Below are 22,659 nucleotides of genomic sequence, written 5' to 3' on the forward strand. Positions count from 1 at the left end.
TCTCGCTCACACACTCTCTCGCTCACACACTCTCTCGCTCACACACTCTCTCGCTCACACACTCTCTCGCTCACACACTCTCTCGCTCACACACTCTCTCGCTCACACACTCTCTCGCTCACACACTCTCTCACTCACACACTCTCTCACTCACACACTCTCTCACTCTCTCTCACTCTCTCTTCTTATGGGCTCCCACGATTGTGTGGATAAGAAAAACATAGAAAAATACAGGCACGTCAATAACGAATGCTCATTGAACATTCCCTAATGTTTGGACGATAGAAAATACCCCCTGGTAATACACCCAAATGACATGCACTGGACTATAATAGTGCGACATTTTGCCAAAAAGTTTAAAAAACGAGATAGTAAACAGAGGCTTTTTGTACCCCCTTGCCAGGCAGAGTTTGTGATTGTTATACTTTGATGTAAGCAGTTCTATTTGCTTGCGTGCATTATGTGTGTGTGCGTGAAATGGTGTGTGTGCGAGTTGGACTCGGTGTGTCACGTGAGGGTGTCTCGAAAAGGGTATCCCAAGGCCTGCTGATAAGACTCCCCCAGCCATTTGCAGGGCTTCATGACAGCCACTGTCCAATGAATCACAGATGCTGCCTCGGCTGTTCTCACAGTGATTCTGGCATTCTTAGTACTCAGACTGAGAATAATAAAATATTTCCGTCGCCTGTGCCCATTACCTTCCACAGAGCTCTCTGTTCACCCAAACCCCAGGAGGGCTCGGTACACCTAAGCATCATTCTAAAGGGGCACAGTGCGAGAAATACTCACCAGGTCTCCGCTTTTAAAAGCAAAACAATATTTCAGGAATCTTTGGCTTTCAATGCATTATCCTACTTTGCTGAATGACGTTAACCAATTTTGTTGATTTTCGAGCACTTTCGCTTTGCGTTATTGCACTTACCTGCAATGGGTGCTGGGCCTTCCTTTCAGTTTTACATTCTACCTTTTCGCACATTAATGATCGTTTCCTAGGTAAGCAAAACCTCATAACGAACATTGATATGACGAATTCTATCGTCCTCACTCTATCTATCTATCTATCTATCTATCTATCTATCTATCTATCTATCTATCTATCTATCTATCTATCTATCGCCCTCACTATCTATCTATTGCCCTCACTCTATCTATCGCCCTCACTCTATCTATCGCCCTCACTCTATCTATCTATCGCCCTCTATTTATCCCCCTCTATCTATCTATCTATCGCCCTCACTATCTATCTATCGCCCTCACTATCTATCTATCGCCCTCACTATCTATCTATCGCCCTCACTATCTATCTATCGCCCTCACTATCTATCTATCGCCCTCACTATCTATCTATCGCCCTCACTATCTATCTAGCGCCCTCACTATCTATCTAGCGCCCTCACTTTATCTATCTATCGCCCTCACTCTATCTGTTTATCTCCCTCACTCTATCTATCGCCCTCACTCTATCAGTCTATCTATCACCCTCACTCTATCTATCTATCGCCCCTCACTCTATCTATCACCATCATTCTATCTATCTATCGTCCTCACTCTATTTATCTATCTATCTATCGCCCTCACTCTATCTGTCTTCCGCCCTCCCTCTAGCTATCTATTTCCCTCAGTCTATCTATCTATCGCACCACCACAGCATCACTCAGGGGCACCACAGCATCACTCAGGGGCACCACAACATCACTATGCTTTACAACAGCATCACTGAATGCCACAGCATCACTCATCGCCACCACAACATCACTCGTCGCCACCACAACATCACTCGTCGCCACCACAACATCACTCGTCGCCACCTACCGCATCAATCTGTGCAACTATTCAACAACAACTGGTTCAAATATGTTCTCTCAAAGTTTCAAGCTTTATTACAAATGTCACAAAAAGATGTTAATATTTCACTTCTGTTCTTGGATTTTCGTCACAATAAAATACACTGAACATAATCTTCACAAAAGTTATTTACTAAAGTTTAAGCTATTGCCACTATAAATTACAATAACTTTTATTTAAGTATTAATTATTTTAAAACAATTAAAAGCCATTGTTATTTGTAATATCAATACATCTAAGTCACGTAAATACAAAACATGTTGCATTACAAATGCTATAGGTGTCACATTTGCAAAAGTTAAAAGTATTGGCATTGTAAATGACAAAGCTATTAATTTAGCTATTTTCAAAACCAACACATAAATAAAATATTTGTCATTTACAAGACCAATAGCTCAAGCTTTCCTAATGCGAGACCTATTGCATTACAAATGCTTGTTTATACTTGTAGTTACTCCTGAAGAAGAGCTTGTGTAGCTCGAAATGCATTGGGTATAAATAATGAATACTGTCGTGGTTGAAATCATGCGTTTCTATCGTTTTTTTGACAGAGGTCCGGATGGGCACATCTTGAACATTTTAAGCTTTGAAATAGCATGACACCTGACATGTGAATTAAATTAAACATAGGCATATCTAATTGGAGCAAAACACAGAGAAAAATGAGTAAAGCATTTGGAACATTCTTGTAATTCTACAATTCAGCTGTGCGACTGGGTATGGGGTGAAATGTCGCCCCTGCACAGCAGAACTTATTTGTGGTAGGACATGAGAAGAGCATAATCAAACAGCATGTCAAGTTTTGGAAAAATTGTAAAGTGCGGAATGACAATGAAAGGGCACATACATGTTTTGTAAACAAAAAATAACATATTTAGGTCATTCCGTTTTACAAGAAGGGGAGAGACCAAAAATTATGTACTGGAGGTGATATGTAACTTTGACACTGCAACAAGTAAAGAGGAGATGATCTTATTTTTGGCACAGTGGAGTTTTATAGTCGATTCACACAAAGCATATCAAACAAGACTTTAGCCATGAGGGAAGTGTGCAAGGAAGGTAAATACATTGATTGGAATAGTTGTTGTAAAAAGAGTTTGAACATCTTAAAGGAGAGCTACAACTGACTGTGGAGTTATAGCCATTTGTTCCAGTTAGGGAGACAATTCTGGTGATGTAGTGAGTCCCAAATGACTGAGAGTAAGTAGCCCTTCTGCATGCAAAGGGTGATTGTGAGAGGGTAATTACTTTTGCTTCCAGAATGTTGAAAGGTGCAGAGCTCAACTATTCAGTAATAGATAAACTGCCTGATTCATCAAAGGGACGTTTTGCGTGGCCCTAATAGCGATTCATAGCGAATCGCTATTAAGGACACGCAAAACGGTATTCATGTAGGAATTGCTAAATAAATAGCGATTCCTACACATTCTTTATTTGCGAGTAGCAAATTGCTACTCGCAAATAAGGAATAACTCCCCATTCATTCCTATGGCCCAAAAGGCCCATAGGAATGAATGGGGAGTATTCCTTATTTGCGAGTAGCAATCTGCTACTCGCAAATAAGATAGCGATTTAAAGGGTGCCAGGGGTGTCCAAAGGACACCCTGTAGCACCCCTTAAATGCACATTTGAACAGGTGTTGCGCACACACATGTCCAAAGGACATGTGTGTGTGTAACATGCAAAAGAAAAAAATGCATTAAAGTGCTTTTTACACTATTTTCGCAATTTACCACCAAGTCAGACTTGGTGGTAAATTGCGACCAAATATTGCTATTTCGCAATTTCTAATTGGTTGATTAATTGCATTTAAGGAATCTCTATTAGAGATTCCTTAAATCCAATTCCTCGCAAATATGCAATTTCGGTAATAGAGATTTTTGCATTTGGGATGATGAATCCCAAATGCAAAAATCGCACTCGCAAAGGGCCAGATTCTCAGAATTTGGCCCTTTGCGAGCGCAAATCAGCTTGATGAATCAGGCTGAAAGAGACTCTAGCATTGAGTTGGGCTGTCAAGAATGTTAGAAGTTTTCAGTGAGGTAGTACGTTTATGATTAGGTCAGATCATAATCCTCTGAAAGAAATGTTCATGAAAAGTTATTGACACTATATCTGCATGCATCAGACAATGAGTTGTAGAATTAAGGGTATACACTTTTATTGTTTAAAACATTCTTGGTAGAATGAATTGTATATCCTATATTGGTGCAAGCTGAATTTTTTCAAAGGACGAGGATACGTGGATAGATGAACATGTGTGTGCTATAACACGAGTTATACTGGAAATCAAGTTGAAGAATGAGTTAGAAAAATATTTTTACTAGAGAAGTGTATTATTGTTATTTAAATAAAGTTTGACCAGGCAAGACGAAAATAGAGGTAGAACTAGGTAAAAGAGGAGTTAGCTGAGAGGGAGAAGTTACTGCTCAGTGGAACTAAGCTCAGGAATAAGGTAATTTAACAAATGAAGGGCACTTCGGTGATTGTGAAGATCAAGGAGCAACTTTGGGTAGATTTTTAGTGGCCCGACCTAGATCTTCAAGTAGAGTAATCAGAAATTGTGAAGAATAAATACCTCGTGTTCCACCTATGGTGGACAGTGGGAGGCGATATCAGTGGTCATTGTGGTGCCTCTGAAAGGAGGGGAAGAGTTAACTCCCTATTTAATTGTGGCCATTTTTATGTTCTCAAGATGGCCAGAGGTACCTTGCATGAGAGATATTATACCAGAAACAGTTATCAGATTATTGGAGTAGTTATTTCGTCAAGAGGGTTTCCCTTGAGTATTATTTACAGAAAACGGAGTACACTGATGTTCTGGGTACGTTAAGGGGTTTCTGGACTGTTGCAGCTAAAAGAGATACCAAAAACATACCTTATGTTTAGTGGCACATCAGACAGCAGCAGCTGTGTTTCAAAGGGGTTTTAGATCAGTTATATGAAAACAAGCGCAGCTTCAGGTGATAGCTTACTGTTGGTAGCAAAGCTTACTTAAGTTCAGAGACCGGTGTTCACCCAGACTCGAGAGCAACTCCACTCTCAAGTAGAAAGCGATTGCATGATAACTTTACTGCCCAGATGAGTACAGTGAATTCATCTTCTTATTAGAACGACCACACCTTTACAAATTAGAACCTTTGAGAATCGACCAAATGAGTTTGAAAATAAGTTCCTTAAAAATGCAGGTGTACTTCTTAGTATAGTTTTAAAAGCAATTAACAATCCAGAGTCTAGTTTCTAAAAGCTGTAAAATGTTAGAGAACTACAAAGTAGGCAAAACAATGAGTAAAGTTGGCCATTGTATACTTGTCAAACAGCCCAACATATATCACTTTTCTTCCTGCTAGGAACCTCCTGAGCACACCAGAATGCTGGGACAGTTGTTGTGGAACAGCTGTTGTGCTCTGTCTTTACCTAGGCTGAGCAGATCGCAATGCTGATAGCTGCCCAACTGACCACAACACACAAGGCAAAAATAATTATCTCTGCATCATCCCTCACCCTACAGCTCTTCGCCCCTCCCAGCCCAAGACAAAGCAAATAAACTACAAATGAGGTCTCCTTTGCTGGGCAGAAGTAATAGGAAAGATGCATGGTCTTTTCCATATATTGTTTACAGACAGGCGGAATACTGCCTTGCATCTATGTGAACCATTTATCTGTACATTTTCACAAAGGAAGTGGTACTGCAGCATTCAAACTAACAGCAGTGTTGGTTTCTTTGAGTGAGCGAGTGATTGCTGCAGCCTGGACTCTCCCTATGGAGATGGCTTTGGAAATGACATCATGGATGACCTCTCTGGTGACATGACCTATCTCATCACCATTGATTGACTTCACTGATTTCATTATTGACACCAGAATGTCTTTTTAAATTGCTTGAACAACTGTCATTCAAGCACAGTTATGGATGCAATACAAAACCTAAAACATATACATAAGTTGACCAGTGGCGTAACGAACCTTGAGGGGGCCCCCTTGCAGGGTACGTGAAGGGGCCCCCTCCGGACTCAATCTAGAGCTCCCCGGAAGAAGTGCGGTGCTGACTGGGCCCCCTGGAGAGTGAGGGCCCCCCGCACCGCTGGGACTGCAGGGGCCTTGCAAATTCAATTGATACCATCACTTATGACAACATCAAGACATAACTGACGTAGAATTACAACTAAGGTTCCACGAAGACAAAAGGCTGCTGCACCACTGACAGCTAGCCAGTTGCACATATATTACAAAGGCAGTAGTGCCTACAGTTTCACTGACAGCCAACACATTTCTTTAGGGAAATTTCATGGACTAGAAAGACCACAGCCCCATTGACACATGGAGAACAAAGGCTGCAGTGCACCTCCACTGGCACTTAATAGATTTCCTCTCAATTTCTTACAAAGTTTGTCTGTCGGAGATTAAAAGGAAACGCAAGGCTGAATTTTCTTTAACCACAAATGGGTAACCTCCGAGATAGTGCACATATAATATAGGATCCAGTACCACACTGAGAAACTAGATGTACTCACAGAGATCGTATAAGGAAAATGTCCACAATTTCTCAAAAAATATGTTATAGAGAGATTGCAAAAGTTTGCAGTGCCACTTTCAGCAAGTTGATGTCTTCTTAAATATTTTAGGAAAGGCTATTGCATTTATATTTTGATACCAGGATTGGTAAAGCCAATCAGCCTGGCACTGGCTGCTGTCATTTGGCTTTGCTAATATTTATGAATGTAAAACTGTGCAGGGAACTATTTTTTGTTTTAAGCACACATTCTACTAGAGCTGAATGCTCTCAAGCACAAAAAGATCAGCCAGTGGCTGAAGTGGGCTAGCCCTGATCCCCATACTGCAAAATGTGGTGGGCAGAACAAAAATGTGAATGACACACATAAGAGACCAATAGAAGAAGTAAGATGGCTGAAATCCTTTGAAAGTATATCATTTTATTAAAGTTAAAAAGGTCTTGGTATAAGACCAGACCTAATAATAGACACAATCTCGGAGTTTAATTCAGATGGAGGCCTGCACTCCCAGGAATACCTCATAAAGATTATGAAGAGGAGAAACCCTGATGCAGCTAACTAAATTAAAACATTAAATGCTGTTGAAAGACTCTAGTACCCCTGCTGGCAACTATATTTGCGTATAGCGATAACATTGAGAAAGAAGTCTGTATTCGCACCAGTAGCAAACAGGTGTAAAAAAGTGAAATTGTGTGTTCAGTAATATAATCGAGAACATTATTGGTGATGCTATCTGTAGTTTTGGGTGTTAGGCTGTGAGCTGTTCATAGTAGGCATTATGGTTGTTCATGTAAACAAAGTTGGAAATTAGTGTTTATTAGAGCTTGGATTGTAAACATAATGTCCCTTCAGTTGAAATTTTGTTTGAATGGATTTTTCATAATTTTTGTTAATTTGTGATCTTATTAGCAAACAATAGCTTCTGTGAATAGCTTTTGGAATTTGTTTGCAGTACCTAGGGTGTTAAGGACAAAGCCTTCTGCAACACCCAAAGTCTCTCCTGGTGGTGGCCTCCCTGGCACCAGGCTACGAGGCTGTAAGAAGGATATCAGCCTGTGATCTCCAGCATATGTACACTCAATAGCAGCTTCTCAACCCACTGGCCAAATTAACTGGCTATCATATCATGTATAATTGCCTGTTAATTTGTTTTTTTTGTATCTGCTTCTAGGAAGGAGCCTCTACTTCCAATGCCCGTTGGTTCAGCGTCCACTGATGAAATTCAGGACCCTGTACTGCTCTAGCTGCTTCAGAAAAACCATAGCTTCCACAGAGGGGCCTTTTGTTAACGTCTTGGCAGAAGAACAGGACTCAAAGGAGCCTGAGCCAAAAGTAGACCTGTTCTACTCCGATGAAGAGCGATCTGCCATTCTTGAACTGCTGAACACTGCTTCAGAGAGTGAGCTTGCTTCGGTGAAACTGCTGCGGGGCAAGAAGTCTGTGAGCATTGTGGAGTACCGGAACAAGCATGGGCCTTTTCACAATTTGCAAGCCTTGACCAAAATACCCAACTTTAAATATAAGTCTGCAGTGAAAGTGTGTGAGAGTATTGTCAGCCGACCTGAACGGAAAGAACACAAAGAAAAAAGAATCGCAGAGCCCAGATCTGTAAGCAAATACATCAAACCTGAAATAAGAAGGGACAGACTGGAGGTTTGTTTTCCTACTTGTATGCTTGTCTTCTAAATTAGGTTTTTAATCAGTGGTGCATTTCTATTGTACTGAGGGAAATTACTGACACGGAGTAATGCCAAATAACATGTTTAGGAGGAACACATTTCACAGTTTTCAAAATAGTATTTGTTTCTTCTTAACATTCACATATTCTTACCGTCCTTTTTTCATCTGCTTATTTAAATACACATGTGAACTTTGTACAATTATAGCTAGCAAAATGGGTCAGCAAATGTGGGGCCCAGTTTACTATTCCTATTGGCAAACGGAACGTCATACATTCATTGATTGTCTGCGAAGGAAAGAGTGGACTGACCTCTGTTTCTGTATTTGCTTTCCCAAATGGAAAACTTTTTTTTTTAACCGGACAGTGGCTGCTTAAAAAATATCTTGTTTGGAAAGACATCGGGAAAACGGGCAGTAGTCATCAGAACTTACTGAGGCACCGATACAACTCCGAAAATGGAAGCTGTTCCACCAAAATATTTTCTCTTTTGCGAATCAGTTACCACCCCAATTCGAGGGCAGTCGGTGAGTGATCAGAGATTTACAACCGAAATTGCTGTCACATTCCATTGAAGCATCCCTTTCTTAAATGCAAATAGGAGTCTGACGCCTCGTCATAGTCTTACAATTTGTAATTGGGAAAGGTTCGCAAAAGCCCTTTCTGACATAAAATAGCTTTAGTAAATTTAAAAAAGCCATTTTGCCATTGCAATCTCAGCAGTTTTGTGAATTGCAGGATGTGTGACAGTAAAGGGCATGTTTGTGTACCTCCGGCTTTCTGTCCTTGCTGCTGGTATTTAACTGTGAAATCTGCAGGCCACTAGCTTGAATCCTATCAATGCAAAGTTCTGCCTTTCATCCTTGAAAGGTAGATAAATGGCCTTCTATTACATTCCCTAATAGTAACACCTGTCTTCAGTGCTTCAACAATTTCATAATTGAATCCCTCTCACTTAGCGTCTTTATACTCTAGCAGAGATTTTGTTGGATAGTGTTCTTATTAAAATCACATTAGAAAATTTATGTCTGTTCATAATACCACTTTGGCTTTTTCGATGATCTCACTGTTTGGTGCTCCACAGGGACTATCAAATACCAGGTTTTAAACGTAAGAATTTTTTTAGGACTGACAGCCCTTAGGGCGGTCTCCCCCTAAACCTTTTGCCAACTCCCCTCCTGTTGCTGAAATTCATATTTGATGGCTTTAAGACTTGTACACTTTACCACTGCTAAAGTGATTGTGCCCAATCATTAAAACACTGACCTATACTTCATTGGCACACTTAATTTACCTATGTCTCCCTTTTTAAGTGTTACAACATGTATCCAGGGCCTGTAAATTAAATGCTACTAGTGGGCCTGTGAATGGAACAAGTCTGCAGTTTGGGCTGGACTGTTCCCACGAGGAGCAGGGTCAAGATGAATTTACGTATGGCTGGGTCCAAGCTGGCGTGTCGTGGTAAGCAAAAAACAATGGATTGCACCAAGATCTTTGACTAGGGGTGAATGTTTGCATTGTTCAGCATTCTGTCAATCATCTGTTCTTTTTACTTTTGTTCCCCTGAGTGGGAAAGTTATACTCATATGTGGGTCATGTGCTTACTGTGGCACTTGATTCAAGCAAGCATGGCTGATGAGGGAGTGATACTCCGAAACCAGTCCCAGGATGCTTGTTTATAGGCCAGGGAGGACCGGGCCTGACAGTTTGGGCTGGACTCTTCCCATGAAGAGCAGGGTCAAGACCGATTTGTATGTGGCTGGGTCAAAACTGGGTTGGTGTGGTGAGCAAAAAAACAATTAATTGAACCCAGATCTGTGACGGAGTGAATGTTTACATTGTTGAGCATTCCACCCATCATCTGTTCTTTTTACTAGTGGTCCTGTAGCATTTATTCTGTCACTTACTTAAGTAGCCTTATAAACGTGTCTCTGGCTGCTATTGCAGCCTATGTGCAGTTTTATACTGCCAATTCAACCTGGCAAGATAAACCTTTTGCCAGACCGAAAACTCCCCTTTTAGTACATATTTGTCCCCTAAGGTAGATGCTACACAGCCTATATGGCAGGATGAAGTGTACTACTGAGAGACCTACCTCTCCCATTGGATTGGATTATATTGGGTTACCTTATCACATGTAATACGTGATAACCTTGTATTGGGAGCAAGTAGGAATGTCATGTTTACACTAAAATAAATTGTAATTTAAAATCTTTTTAAAAAAAAATTGTTTATTGGCATTTTCAAACAAGAAAAGCAACAAGTCGCATTTCGAATCATACTACAATCAATATGATCAATTATATCTGCAGTTTGAAAGCGTTAACGCAAAAACAAAACAGTCAGGAAGCAATATGTCCTCTTTCAGTGCCAGACAGCAACCTTTGATAAAAACTGGTTCACAGGTTCAGTGCAACAATACTGCAAATATTATATTCGGTACAGAGTCCCATTGACGAGCAGGTCAAAGACATCGAGCTAGCATGACCCTCAAATGCATCTGCCCGCCACTGCATCCGCTCCGTCCCACCTAGTGTAGCCCTTAAACGTCTGTAAGGATCGGGGGGGGGGGGGGGGGGGCGCTGTCCTCTTGTTGTGCTTTCAGCCAGTCCAGGAAGGGATCCCATGTATTTTTGGGTCGAGAGGCCATAGGCATTAGTTCCCAATAAGTAGTCAGCTGAGTGTGGCTAAAAGTGACATCTTGTATCCACACCTTGCTTGTGAGAGCACGTTTATCACCCCAATGTATAGTTACTCATCGTTTGGCAAGCAAGAGCAACATGGCGTGTAATTTACGATTCTCCGGCTTAGTGTTTTGAACATATCCCAATAGTCCTATGAGCAGCTAAGGCTCGCTCGGAGTCCCCAAAATCTCCTTTGTTTCGTTAAATATGTCTGCCCAGAAGGCCGCTATAGGTGGGCAATACCAGGACATGTGCAGGAAGGTGACAGAAACTCAGCCGCACCCCCAGCAGCTGTAGTCAGGTCTGATCTCCATTCAATGCCATTGAGAGGGAGTTCTATAGTACCTATGTAGGTATTTCAAATCTATTAGCCCCAGCTTGTAGTTTGGTGAGAGCATTAAAAGTTGACTGCAGCAAAAAAAACAAATATCATTCGTTATCTGGTTGTCTACATCTAGATTCCAATTGTGCTGGGCCCTAGGCACAGTTAATGGTGCTGTGGCTTGCATAGAGTTATATAATCGGGTGATCGATCTACAAGAAGATGCTCTAGCGCTGGTAGTGGAGTGGTAGGATTCTGAAAGGTGGTGTGAAGTTGTCTCCATGTCGCTCTTACCTTGTAATATAGGAACTGCTCAGAGAAGCTTCTAGTGCCCTCAGCAGTGGGACCCGGTTGAGCACAGAAAACATTGCCAGGGTAGAGTTCCCATGGATTTTGTCATTGCAACATATCCTCCGTTTGCCATCGCCAGGATCAAAGGATTCCATGCAAGTGGGATAGACTGAGCATATAAGATCTTCAAACCGGCTGTAGTGCGCAGTCTTTCCCAAGCCCATCTAAGGGTCTCAGCAGTATCTATTTCATCCTGCAGTCTGCGGTATGGCTGACAGATAGCCACTGAAAAGGGTAACTGGTGCTGTGACGTCCATTTCCACAGTGACATGGGGTGGGATGTAACCAGTGATGTAAACATTGAGCTTGCAGACAGAATGCATACAGGGGAATATCCGGGGCTCCTAGTCCTCCCTACTTGAGGGGGAGTGTGAGCAGCTCCCAGGAAACGTGCACTTGTTGCTCGGCCCAAACCTGTGAGATCAATTTCGAGCGAATCGTGTGAAAAAAGAAAGTCCCGGGTGAGCGGAATGGGGATGTTGACAAATAAGTATAACATTTTAGGCAAGACGACCATTTTAGCTAAGGCTATCCTACCAGCAAGGGATAACGGTAGCCTGGACCATACCTTTGTCTTCTCCTCTAGCCAGGAAACCGCACACCCAAAATTTAAGTTCCAAATTTCTTGTTCATCTCGGCTTAGCCGAATGCCCAGTTATTTGACTGGGTCATCCGCCCATTTCAGCGAGTTGTCCAGGTCGAAAGGCCTGGTGTTCTCTGTAAGTGGGAATAGAGTAGATTTAGTCCAATTTATAAATAGACCAGATAGCCCACCGAACTTGGTAAGCTCCCTAAGCAGCGGGCTGAGATTAACTTCCGGATCCGTAATGTACAAGGTCATATCAGCTGCGTATAAAGAAATATGCCCTCTAGTGCTAAATCACAATCCCCTTGCCTTATTATATTGGCGTAAACTAGCAGCTATTGGCTCCATCACAATGGCAAAGAGGAGAGAGAAAAGGGGCAGACCTGGCGAGTCCAGCGGGATATGTAATTAGGTTCTGATAAAAGTCTATTCATGCACAGTCTGCTAGAGGGAGCCGTGTAGAGCAGCTTTATTAGTGGTATAAAGGTCAGACTGATACCCATTCTCCCTAGAATAGCAAAACGGTATGGCCACTCCAGCGCATCAAACGCCATAGTTGCATCAAGAAATACCACAAGGGCCTTAACCCTGGTATTTAAATAATGCAGCACCGTAAAGAATGTGAGGAGATTGTGGGAAGTGGATCTGCCCGGGATGAAGCCATACTGAACGGGTCTAGCGATCAGAGGGAGCAGAGGTTGCAGTCGGTTCGCGAGCAATTTGGCATAAATCTTAGCTTCAATATCAATCCGGGAGAGCAGCCTGTAAGAGTCTATCTCCTGATTTTGCTTACCTGGTTTTGGAACAGTCTAAATTATCGCCTCTTGCATAGACTGGGGAAGCATTCAGGAAGTCTGAGCCTCCTCGAAGACTGCAAGGAGCTGGGGTGCTAGTAAGTCAGCATATGCCTTATAAAAGGCGGTCGTCAAACCGTCTGATCCCCGGGCCTTGTCCATTGGCAGACTGCTAATTACCTGCAGGCTGTCATTAGATGTAAAGGGTTCATCGAGGTATTCTCCATGTGCCCTCCTGAGCCATAATAACTCAATAGACTCAAGGAATGACTGGAGCCCCTCCGGTACCGTCTGATGAGTGGCTGTGTATAATTTAGTATAGAACTCGGTGAAGCGGACAATGACCCCCTGATGCCCTCTGATGACAGTGGAATCATCACCTGGTATCTCAGATATTTAGGTGAATGTGTGCGATTCACCAGGGTTTCGCCTGGCCTGTCCCCCTCCCCATAGCGCCTAGCTTGGGTATATTTGCTCAGAAACTATACCTCCCTGCGGGACTCTTCCTCAAATTTAATGAGTGACTCCTCAATAGACAGTAAAAGTGCAGGTTCCTCTGTGGCATAATATATGGTTTTCAGCTCCCTGATACAGGTCTCCAGAGCAGTCACCAAGCCTCTGATAACCTTGAGTACCCCTTCTTGGCGAGAGAGGCATTTCCCCCTTATAACCACTTTAAATGCCTCCCAAAGCATTGCATGTGAGGAGACAGACCCGGCATTGATGGCAAAGTATTCCTCGATCTCACTATGTATCTCCAACCTAAAGCAGTGCGTTAGGGGAAAGCTTCCAGCTAAACATCTTTTGTGGTGTATTTGGGACAGTTATCTGTAGCAGACATGGGGCGTGGTCAGACAGCGTTCTGGGGAAATGTATGGTGTCTATGGTCCTTGCGCGTTGTCTCGGGAGACCAGCCAATAATCCAGCCTGGACCAAGCACCATAATGAGCGGATGTGATTGTGCCCTCTGCCACGCCCGGATTCCTCTGCCTCCAAGTATCCACCAAGCTGCCATCTTCTACTATAGTGTTTAGGGCGTCCCTAGAGATAGGGTGTAGTATGCGAGAGCTGCCCTTCCTATCTAGCCAAGGTATCGTTTAGCACTACGTTAAAATCGCCCCCCCCCCCATATTATAGTGTCACACACGACGACTTGCATTTTGTCCTATACTGCTCGAAAGAATTTGGGGCAATCGGTATTCGGTCCATATACTGCAGCAATTGTCATCTTCACGCCTCCCAATACCCCACTAAGAAACACATAGCGGCCCTCAGGATCTATCTGGAAGCTACATTTTTCCAGTCAAGCCCTTGCTGAAGCACTATCGCCACCCTTCTCACATAATTAGAGAAGATGAAGGAGAAAGAATAACACCAATATTTGCTGTGTAATTTCAGGGGGGATGTGCTGTTCAAGTGGGTCTCTTGGGAGCTAACCAATGTCAATGTGATGCCTGCTCAAGTACGAATTAACTAATCTAACTTTCCTGCAGTCATTCACTCCCCTGATGTTCCAGGTTAGGAATCTTTATTTAATCATCCTGGTTTGGGGCATGTGCGGCCAGCCTCTATTTTTAGGACGGTCAGTGCATAGGAAGCCCTGCTCACCCCATGTGCCAGTGTCTGTGAAACCGCTAATTCCGGTGAATTCCACACTAAATTATTTTGAAGATTGCGAGTAGTTACATCATTTAGTTCTTCATGAAATGCTACCCTGACAAACTTACCCAACATATCAACACCACCCCTCTCTCCACCCATACCAACCCCCCAATCAGGTTGTGCAAGACACCCCCCCCCCCCCCCCCTTAAGCAAGGACAAAACAGTACATCCCAGAGCAACACCTGGAAGCTAAACTTTGGATCTCTCCCTGGAGGCATGGGTTCACCTGCGAACAGCCCAGCCAAAAGGCGGGGTGGCCGAGAGTAATAATGAGAACCAACGGCATGCGAGCTAAAATTCCCAGAACTTAGCAAAACTGTACCAGTAGGCTGGCCACAGATCAACTCTAGTGTCCCACAAGAAACTCCAATCACAATACATTCAGAGGTCACACGCTACTCAACAAGTAGTGTCCAGCAGCCAAACACAGTGTTCAGTCATTATCACTGAGGTGTTCGCCAGAGTTCAAAGTATTTGCAGGTTTTGCTGCTCGTTTCGGCCTACAGATATGTTTTGCAAACTTCATGGCCGATTTCACGTCCGTGAAAATATGGGTAGTACCATTATGAGATACCTTCAGTTCGGCAGAGTAGAGTAGAACGTATGAAATCTACGCCTGCAGGAGCATACGCTTGACCGGCAGCGCTGCTTGCACTGTGGGGGTGAAATCAGGAAAAAATGAGATAGTGTTACCCTTGTGGTGGATTGTCCCACGTTCTCTGGCCAGGCACAGCACGGCATCTCTTTCTCGTTAATTTAGCAGCTGAGCCAGGATCCCTTTGGTCCCAACATACGATGTGCCCTAGCCACAATGAAAACGGTCGATAAGTCCGATCAGAATAGCTCGCGTAGAAGTTCCTCCACAAACGTCTCCATTTTGAAGATGGCCGTTTTCTCAGGCACACCCGTGATGTGGATGTTGTTACGTCTGAATCAAGCTTCCAGGTCATCATTCTTAGCCCTGATCAGAGTCAATATTTTGTCCATTTGCAGCAGCTGCTCCTTGGCCTCAACCTTGAAGTCGTGTGCATCAGAGGTGCGGTTCTCGAACTGGTCCAGTCTGTTTTCGTGCATGTCCATGTGTTTACGGACTTAATCTGGTTGGAAGGTGGCATCAAGCTCGGTATCTATGGTCTTTAAGCTGGACCTCTTCACCAGCAAGAGTGCACGCACATCTTCTCCCTGCTCATCTGCGTTGGTTGCTGCGGGGTTGTCTCTCTCTCCCTCCGTACCAGAATCTGTTTTTTTTTTCTGTCTTTTATTTTCAAAGGACATTTTAGATTGTTTAGTATCGTGCTTGCCCATGGCTGTTAGGCAGGGGTGTCCTGAGTGTGATCGGGAATGCAGGCTGTCCTCTCGGCTTCACGGATCCCCCACCTCTCTCCAGTAAGGTAACAGGAGCACCCAATGCTCCCAGCAACTGTCCGCAAGGTTAAAGAGCACCAGTACCGGTATCAATAGTAATGCGGGGGGCCTAGTTACGAAGGATCACTCGCAGTGACTTTAGGCAGCAAGAGAGAAAATCTTCCTGCATGTCCCCCACAGCGTGTCTGTGGCTTTCTCACCTCAGTCTCAACAACAGCTGGCCAATTTTAGCAAGTTTCTTAGGTGGAGGTCTACGATTTACTATGGAGCCGCGATGTATTCACCATAGGGCAACCAGTCCATAGAAGCAGAGATTCCTCTGCGTACTTCTATCTCTCAACACACCCGCTGCGGTCTGCCGATATTTGCGACTGTCCCAGGGCCGATTCAGCACACCAATCACGATTGGCCCCCGCACCTCTCCAGGTAATATTCTTGGGCCACTAGATCAAAGTTCTGTGAGCTCTCTGTATTTTGTCGGAAGCCTCCGCATCACAGCACCAGAAACGGGCCCAGACACAGTCAATGAACATGCGTGGGATGTTATTTATTTGCTCACTTTCAGAGGCAGCTCAGGGGGCAGCACATGGGCACTATGATGTCTTGAGTCAAGGCCTCCAGCCTCCCGCCGCTCAAGCTCAGTTCCTCAGCTCAGCTTCTGTCCCGGATTACATCTCTGGCTCCCGCAAACTGTGGCGCCGCCCATTCCTTCCTGGGCCGAATCCGTCAATCCTCCACGCCAACATGGGAGCCACAGTACAGACGCTGGCGGGTTTCCGCTACGCCTTCCTCCCTCTGCAAGATGGCGGACCCACGGACCCAGAGGTAGGTGTGCCATCCGGCTCTTCTCTCCAGATGAATCAGCCCGAGCCGCCGATCAGTTCAGGCCTCAGGCCTGCGCTTCGTTCCGGAATCATTAGGGCCTCCAGCGTCCCAGGTCAGTGCACACACGGTCCAGCCGGTATCGCCGCTGGGCTGGGAGTATTCGGAGCTGTCTCTCCCCCTAAAAGGGTGTTGCTGTGCGCCCCGTGCCTCTGGGTACACAGAGCTCAGAATATCTTGCACCGTTGGTCCCACTGAAGGGCGGATTTTACCTCGGACGGCAGAGCACACTCAAAGAGTGGCCATCTAGCTACTCGGCGATACCACGCCCCTCATTTAAAATCATCTTTAATGGTAAAGTCGGATTTTAAGTCTCAATTCTGATAATGGCACTTTTAGAAAGTTCGCATTTTCTTGTCCTAACCATTTGGTTCCTTTGTCTTTACCTCCCAGACAGACAAAGGGGGACTAGATGTTGGTAGGATAGGGCATTCCGCTAGGATGAGAGGGATAGAGCAGTTCTCTGCCTCAATTACATTTCAAAGGGGCTGCTTCTGCACATTCACAAAGAACTTGACACCAGGCGTGTGTCACCCCAGACATCTTGGGGACTGGGCAGGGGATGGAAGACAATTCCAGAACCAGATGGGGAGATCTAGAAGTTTCTCCCAATTCAAAGCTGGCAACTGGTGTACATATTGGACCCTCATACCAACTCTTCAGTACACTCCTGGACTTGTGGACACTACAGAAGGACTACAATGCTGTCAGCGGACTGCCCTGCTCTCCGAAAAGGAAGACTGGATATACTCACTTCTTCCCGGGCAGAGTGACTCCAACGGTCAGGTGACTGACCTCCTGTTCTGAGCTACAGGGACACAACAATCTCCAGAGACCTCACTGCATCTGCCCAGTTGACCTGTTGCACTGGAACTGCCTCAGCCCTGCTGGCCTTTGCTGGAGTAAGTTACTGATCTCCGACGTGGTGCCTCCCCAGGTCCTGGGCCCTTGGCTATCATCATATATTAGCTCCTCTTGTGAAGTAAAGGAAAATTCCTGAAGTTTTGGGCTGTTCACAACCCTGAACGGGCCCATTCACGCTGAGATCTTTCCGCCTGGGACGACTACTTTGGTGGACCCGACTGGTAACACAAGATCTGCACTTCACACTACAGCATTGACAGCCTTCGGTGACACAAATTTGAAGCTCCAGCAACCATCTATAACGCTCACCGGGATTTTTGCATTACAGCTATGACTGTCGGCAACGGCTGGCCTGCATTCGCCCTATAGTGATGACCATTCGCAAAACTCCCCCTGCTCCTCGTGGCCTTCTCCATCGCGTGATAGAAACTTCGCACCAGACTCTGAGTAGCTTTTTCATTGGGTCTCACCATATCCCTGTATCTGACCTTCACACCACTACAGTAATTCTGTACTTGTGACTTTCCCCCTGTCTAGCACGATCAGATACCTGCAAATGGCGCTTTGTGCTTTTAGGTGCTATACTTATCTAAATCTTTGAAATTGCATATTTCCTGTTCTATTTTTGGAAATTTTGTTGTTTTGGTCTCTAAATGTTTATTAAAATGTACTCTATTTTTCTAAATTGGTGTAGGATTTTTCTAAATTGGTGTACTGCATAAATACATAACACATTTCCTCAGATAAACCCCAACTTCTTTTGGTCCTCTAAGTTTAGCCTGAATGCTCTAGTGTTCAGCAAAGCTTAATTTAGTGACTTTTGCAGTTCACCCTGTCAGGGATTATTTGCTTGAGAATGGTATTCAAGCCCCACCCAAAAAAGCGAATTTCCCACAAATTGTTTTCTGATAACAGAACTTGGTGTGTACTGCAGGTCATTATCGAGAAAGGGTCTATCTGTCTTAAACTAAGAGTCAGTTTGGGCTCTGGAATTGAAGTTTAACCGTAGGTTCCAGGAATCTCTATTGCCCACTTCCAGTTAGTGAATGGTTTTAACACAATATATTGTTGACACACACCATTTTATAACCCTGTAGTAAATTATAGCACTTCATCATTCTCTACACTATTTTTAAGATTACAAGATTCCTAATCCACAGTTCTCACAAGGGAATGTTATTAGAAACAGGCACTTTCATATGTGCAACTTCTTTTACTGGATGTACATCATGATATACATGGTTGGTAGAACTTAGGTACTTCACTTTTGGTGCTTTGAAATTCAACAGTAAATGTCATACAAACATGGATAATCCAAGTCTGTGTCCTTACTGGAGACCACAAAGGTAGAGTGTCATATAAACACGTTGTCACAGTTAAACCAGAGTGCAAATACCGCCCACTGTTTTAGTTTTTTTTGTTTTCTTTTAAAAAAAGAATGTTGGACAATGGGCACCATATTCTTCATAAAATAACTTTATAGATTACAAAATAGACTTGCCTTGTAATCTTCTGATTGTATGTCCATTTATATTTGTATAACTGAGAAATAATGTCCATTTGCTGGAAGATAAAGCTGCATTCAAATGATCTATATCTTGTTCCTAATCAATGAGTGATATAAATTAGCCTGGATTAGGTGCTGTTGCACAAACTACGACTTTGGCGTAGTTATACAAGATTTGCTATCCCACCCACAGTGGACACTAGTGAACTCAGTTTAATGTGATGCACCAATGCTGAATGTGATAGGCTATCGTAGCCCTGCAGAACCCTACCCAATGCACTGCTGAAAAAGTTATTGCTTTTAGGTTAGTAACAATCCCTATGAAGGGATCAGGGGCACCGTGGTAACAGAAACAAGCCTATTTTGCTATTCACAACATCACACACACACTGCACTAAGAACCAATGAATCTATCAGGGAGTTAAAGAGCGCACTACTCACCTATGAGAGTCTCAAGGCGCTTGCGGGAGGGGGGTGGTGTCTACAGGCAGCTCTGTGGTCATTCAAAGAGCCAGGTTGAGATCTTTTCAGAATAGGTGCAGTGTCGGGCTTCGTCTGATGCGGAGGGGGAGTCCGTTCCAGGTCTTGGCCACGATGTATGAGATGGATCTGCCTCCCGTTCTGGTCCTGTGGATGTGGGGTATCGTGGCTAGGGTTAGGTCGGTGGAGCAGAGGTTTCTCTTGGGGGTGTGTAAGGAGATTCATAGTTGAGGTATTGGGGTCTGGTGTTATGGAGGGCTTTTTAAGCGTGTGTTAGCAGTTTGAAGGTTATTGTTTTTTTGACTGGGAGCCAGACGGGGTCGAGGAGGTGATGGGTGACGAGGTCATGTTGTGGGATGCTGAAGAATAGACACTTTAGGTAATATTGTTTATCATGACAGGAATTACCTGTTTCTCAGTACATCTAAAACAATTACGCATGATCTCATACAAAGCAAGAAAGCACGTTGCGAGCAACACGATTAAAATGAACATTTTGAACATGGTTAAAATGTTATCTAAATCCTAATGCCCTAAAACCTACTTCTATGCACTACACTGAGAGAGCACGGAAAGTAGGGCAACTTACAGTCCAGAGTTTCTCAGGTAGAACTGACGCACTGCGTACCTGGTTTACAGTACAAGCTGTAGTTACCAGTGGAGGCAAGAAGACAGTGTTCCCTTTGAAGGGCGCACACATGCTGCAGTAGCAATGTTCCTCCGTGACTTGGCTTTATCAGCACTGAGCAAGATGTAAAATCTTCAAAGTGTCCCAGCAGTAGGTGAGAGCACCTTCTAGCAGAATCTTGGGCGATAATCTGGGTAAAGGACCTCTCAATTAAGTGATCAAAGGATGATCATTCTATACTAAATCTTACCAGAGATTGGAATTCCTGACCTTAGAGGGTGTCAATTCAGACTACATTATTTTGACTATGTCTAGACTTGTTCATATTTGATCTCGACATGGTGTTAACTAGACACTTGACCCAGACTTATGTCGCGTCATGTGTTATGTCTGTGTCATCAATTGGGCGACCTCACATTTTAACATTTCTTGGAAATATTAGGTCAGACGACATCTGCATCAAATGAGTTATGACAATGATTCTTCATCAGAGGAGAAAGATGATCTAAGATGGTGGCCTTTATGATCTGAAATGGCGACGGGACTACTTCAAAGTCAGATGAGTCGGACCTTAGGGGCTTCACATCATCTACGACTTGTACAAAATGGCAAACCCTATGCACACACTTGACAAGTAGAAAGCGGATACAATGTCCTAATGTAAGAATTTCAAAATGCAGAGAAACAACAGTGATATGCAACTTGAAAATATAAGTAATTCAATGTCAATACAGAAGTCTTGGTCTCCTTGTTTATTCCAACACAGCATGTGAACAACCAGCCGACACGTGTTTCATCGCATCTTGCGAATCTTCAGGGCTCCATTGGTTGTGTATTAGACCATAAGGCCGCTCTTCCGGTGATACTTCCGACCCGGAAGGGCCCAAGACCATCCAAACGCGGTTGAAAATTGTGGTATGGTTACTTATAAGCGAAGTGCGCTTGTTCTGGGTTGCCCGGGGGAAGGTGTATTACTCGATCGCTTTGGGTCTGAAAAGACGGGGTGTCTTGATTATTGCGGGTGATTTTGAAGCCTGTTCCGGACTTGGTGTCTGTAAACGTCTTGGTTCGCACTTCGAACAAGGAGACCCGGGAGAGAAGAGAGAAGCAGCAAGACGTTTACAGACACCAAGTCCGGAACAGGCTTCAAAATCACCCGCAATAATCAAGACACCCCGTCTTTTCAGACCCAAAGCGATCGAGTAATACACCTTCCCCCGGGCAACCCAGAACAAGCGCACTTCGCTTATAAGTAACCATACCACAATTTTCAACCGCGTTTGGATGGTCTTGGGCCCTTCCGGGTCGGAAGTATCACCGGAAGAGCGGCCTTATGGTCTAATACACAACCAATGGAGCCCTGAAGATTCGCAAGATGCGATGAAACACGTGTCGGCTGGTTGTTCACATGCTGTGTTGGAATAAACAAGGAGACCAAGACTTCTGTATTGACATTGAATTACTTATATTTTCAAGTTGCATATCACTGTTGTTTCTCTGCATTTTGAAATTCTTACATTAGGACATTGTATCCGCTTTCTACTTGTCAAGTGTGTGCATAGGGTTTGCCATTTTGTGTTATTGTGGATTAGTGAGCTTGCTCGCTTCTCCTTGGGTGGTTATATGGTTATCCACTCACCCAGTTGCACCACACTACATTGGTTCTATAGTGCTTCTACCCTGGCTGAGCGCCCGCTCTCTGACAACCTAAAAACCATCCTTTCCTTAAATCTACGACTTGTACGTCTGAATGTGACATCATAGGAGCATACCTAACATGGAGGTACATAGATAATGTATAGAGGCATTTATGTTCTTAACTTACTAGGATGAAAAAAATCCTTGATAGACTATGTAACCAAAATATATATGTAAAACGTTTATAATATGAAACCTAGTAAAACAGTATATCATGAACATATGTAGCGGCTAAGCGAAGCATGAATACGGTTCTAGCCTTGCTCTGTTTCAAGAAATTCATAAAAGTTTGGTCAGCTTAAAGTATTTCTAAAGATGCGTTGTGGCAATCAAACAGACCAGTGATGATATTAAATAGACCAGCTTGAGGTATGAAAATAAGTTGAAAATTGTTAAGAGTTTGATTAAAAAAAAGAAAGCCCACTTTGAGTCCATTTTCTATGGAGGCTTTTTAGCATAAATGGTGTGTTATATTCTCATCCATGGAAATGTCGACATCATTGGGTTCATACGCAGATGTTCTGATCTAGTGCTCAGTACATAACTTTGGAGGCTGCGTGTGTCGATCTCTAATGTGTAAGATGCTATCTCAGTGTACTAATTGCAAAATGTTATACACTTAAACATACCATTGGGTGTATAAGCAACATAAAAATTATCTTTATGGGAATCTTAAAATTATATGACATGTTCATTTTCAATAATCCACACTGGATTAGCAATTGGCTGCGCATTTGAGGCACTCTGTGATGATTGTGCCTCTTCTCCAAGAGACTCGAAAGATAACAGAGAATCAAG

The 22,659-nt window shown here is 43.6% G+C and overlaps 1 protein-coding gene across 2 annotated transcripts in view; it reads left to right on the forward strand.

The window, feature by feature from the left end:
• Positions 1-22,659, forward strand: part of TEFM (transcription elongation factor, mitochondrial) — a 174,635-nt gene that overhangs the window by 36,411 nt on the left and 115,565 nt on the right. For both annotated transcript variants that reach the window (XM_078654385.1, XM_078654386.1), the window contains one exon: positions 7,531-8,012. In XM_078654385.1, coding sequence (XP_078510511.1) covers positions 7,531-8,012 — 482 coding nt within the window. The remainder of the gene's footprint in view (positions 1-7,530; positions 8,013-22,659) is intronic.

Source organism: Lissotriton helveticus, chromosome 7, assembly GCF_964261635.1.
Source record: "Lissotriton helveticus chromosome 7, aLisHel1.1, whole genome shotgun sequence".
Classification (NCBI taxonomy): domain Eukaryota; kingdom Metazoa; phylum Chordata; class Amphibia; order Caudata; family Salamandridae; genus Lissotriton; species Lissotriton helveticus.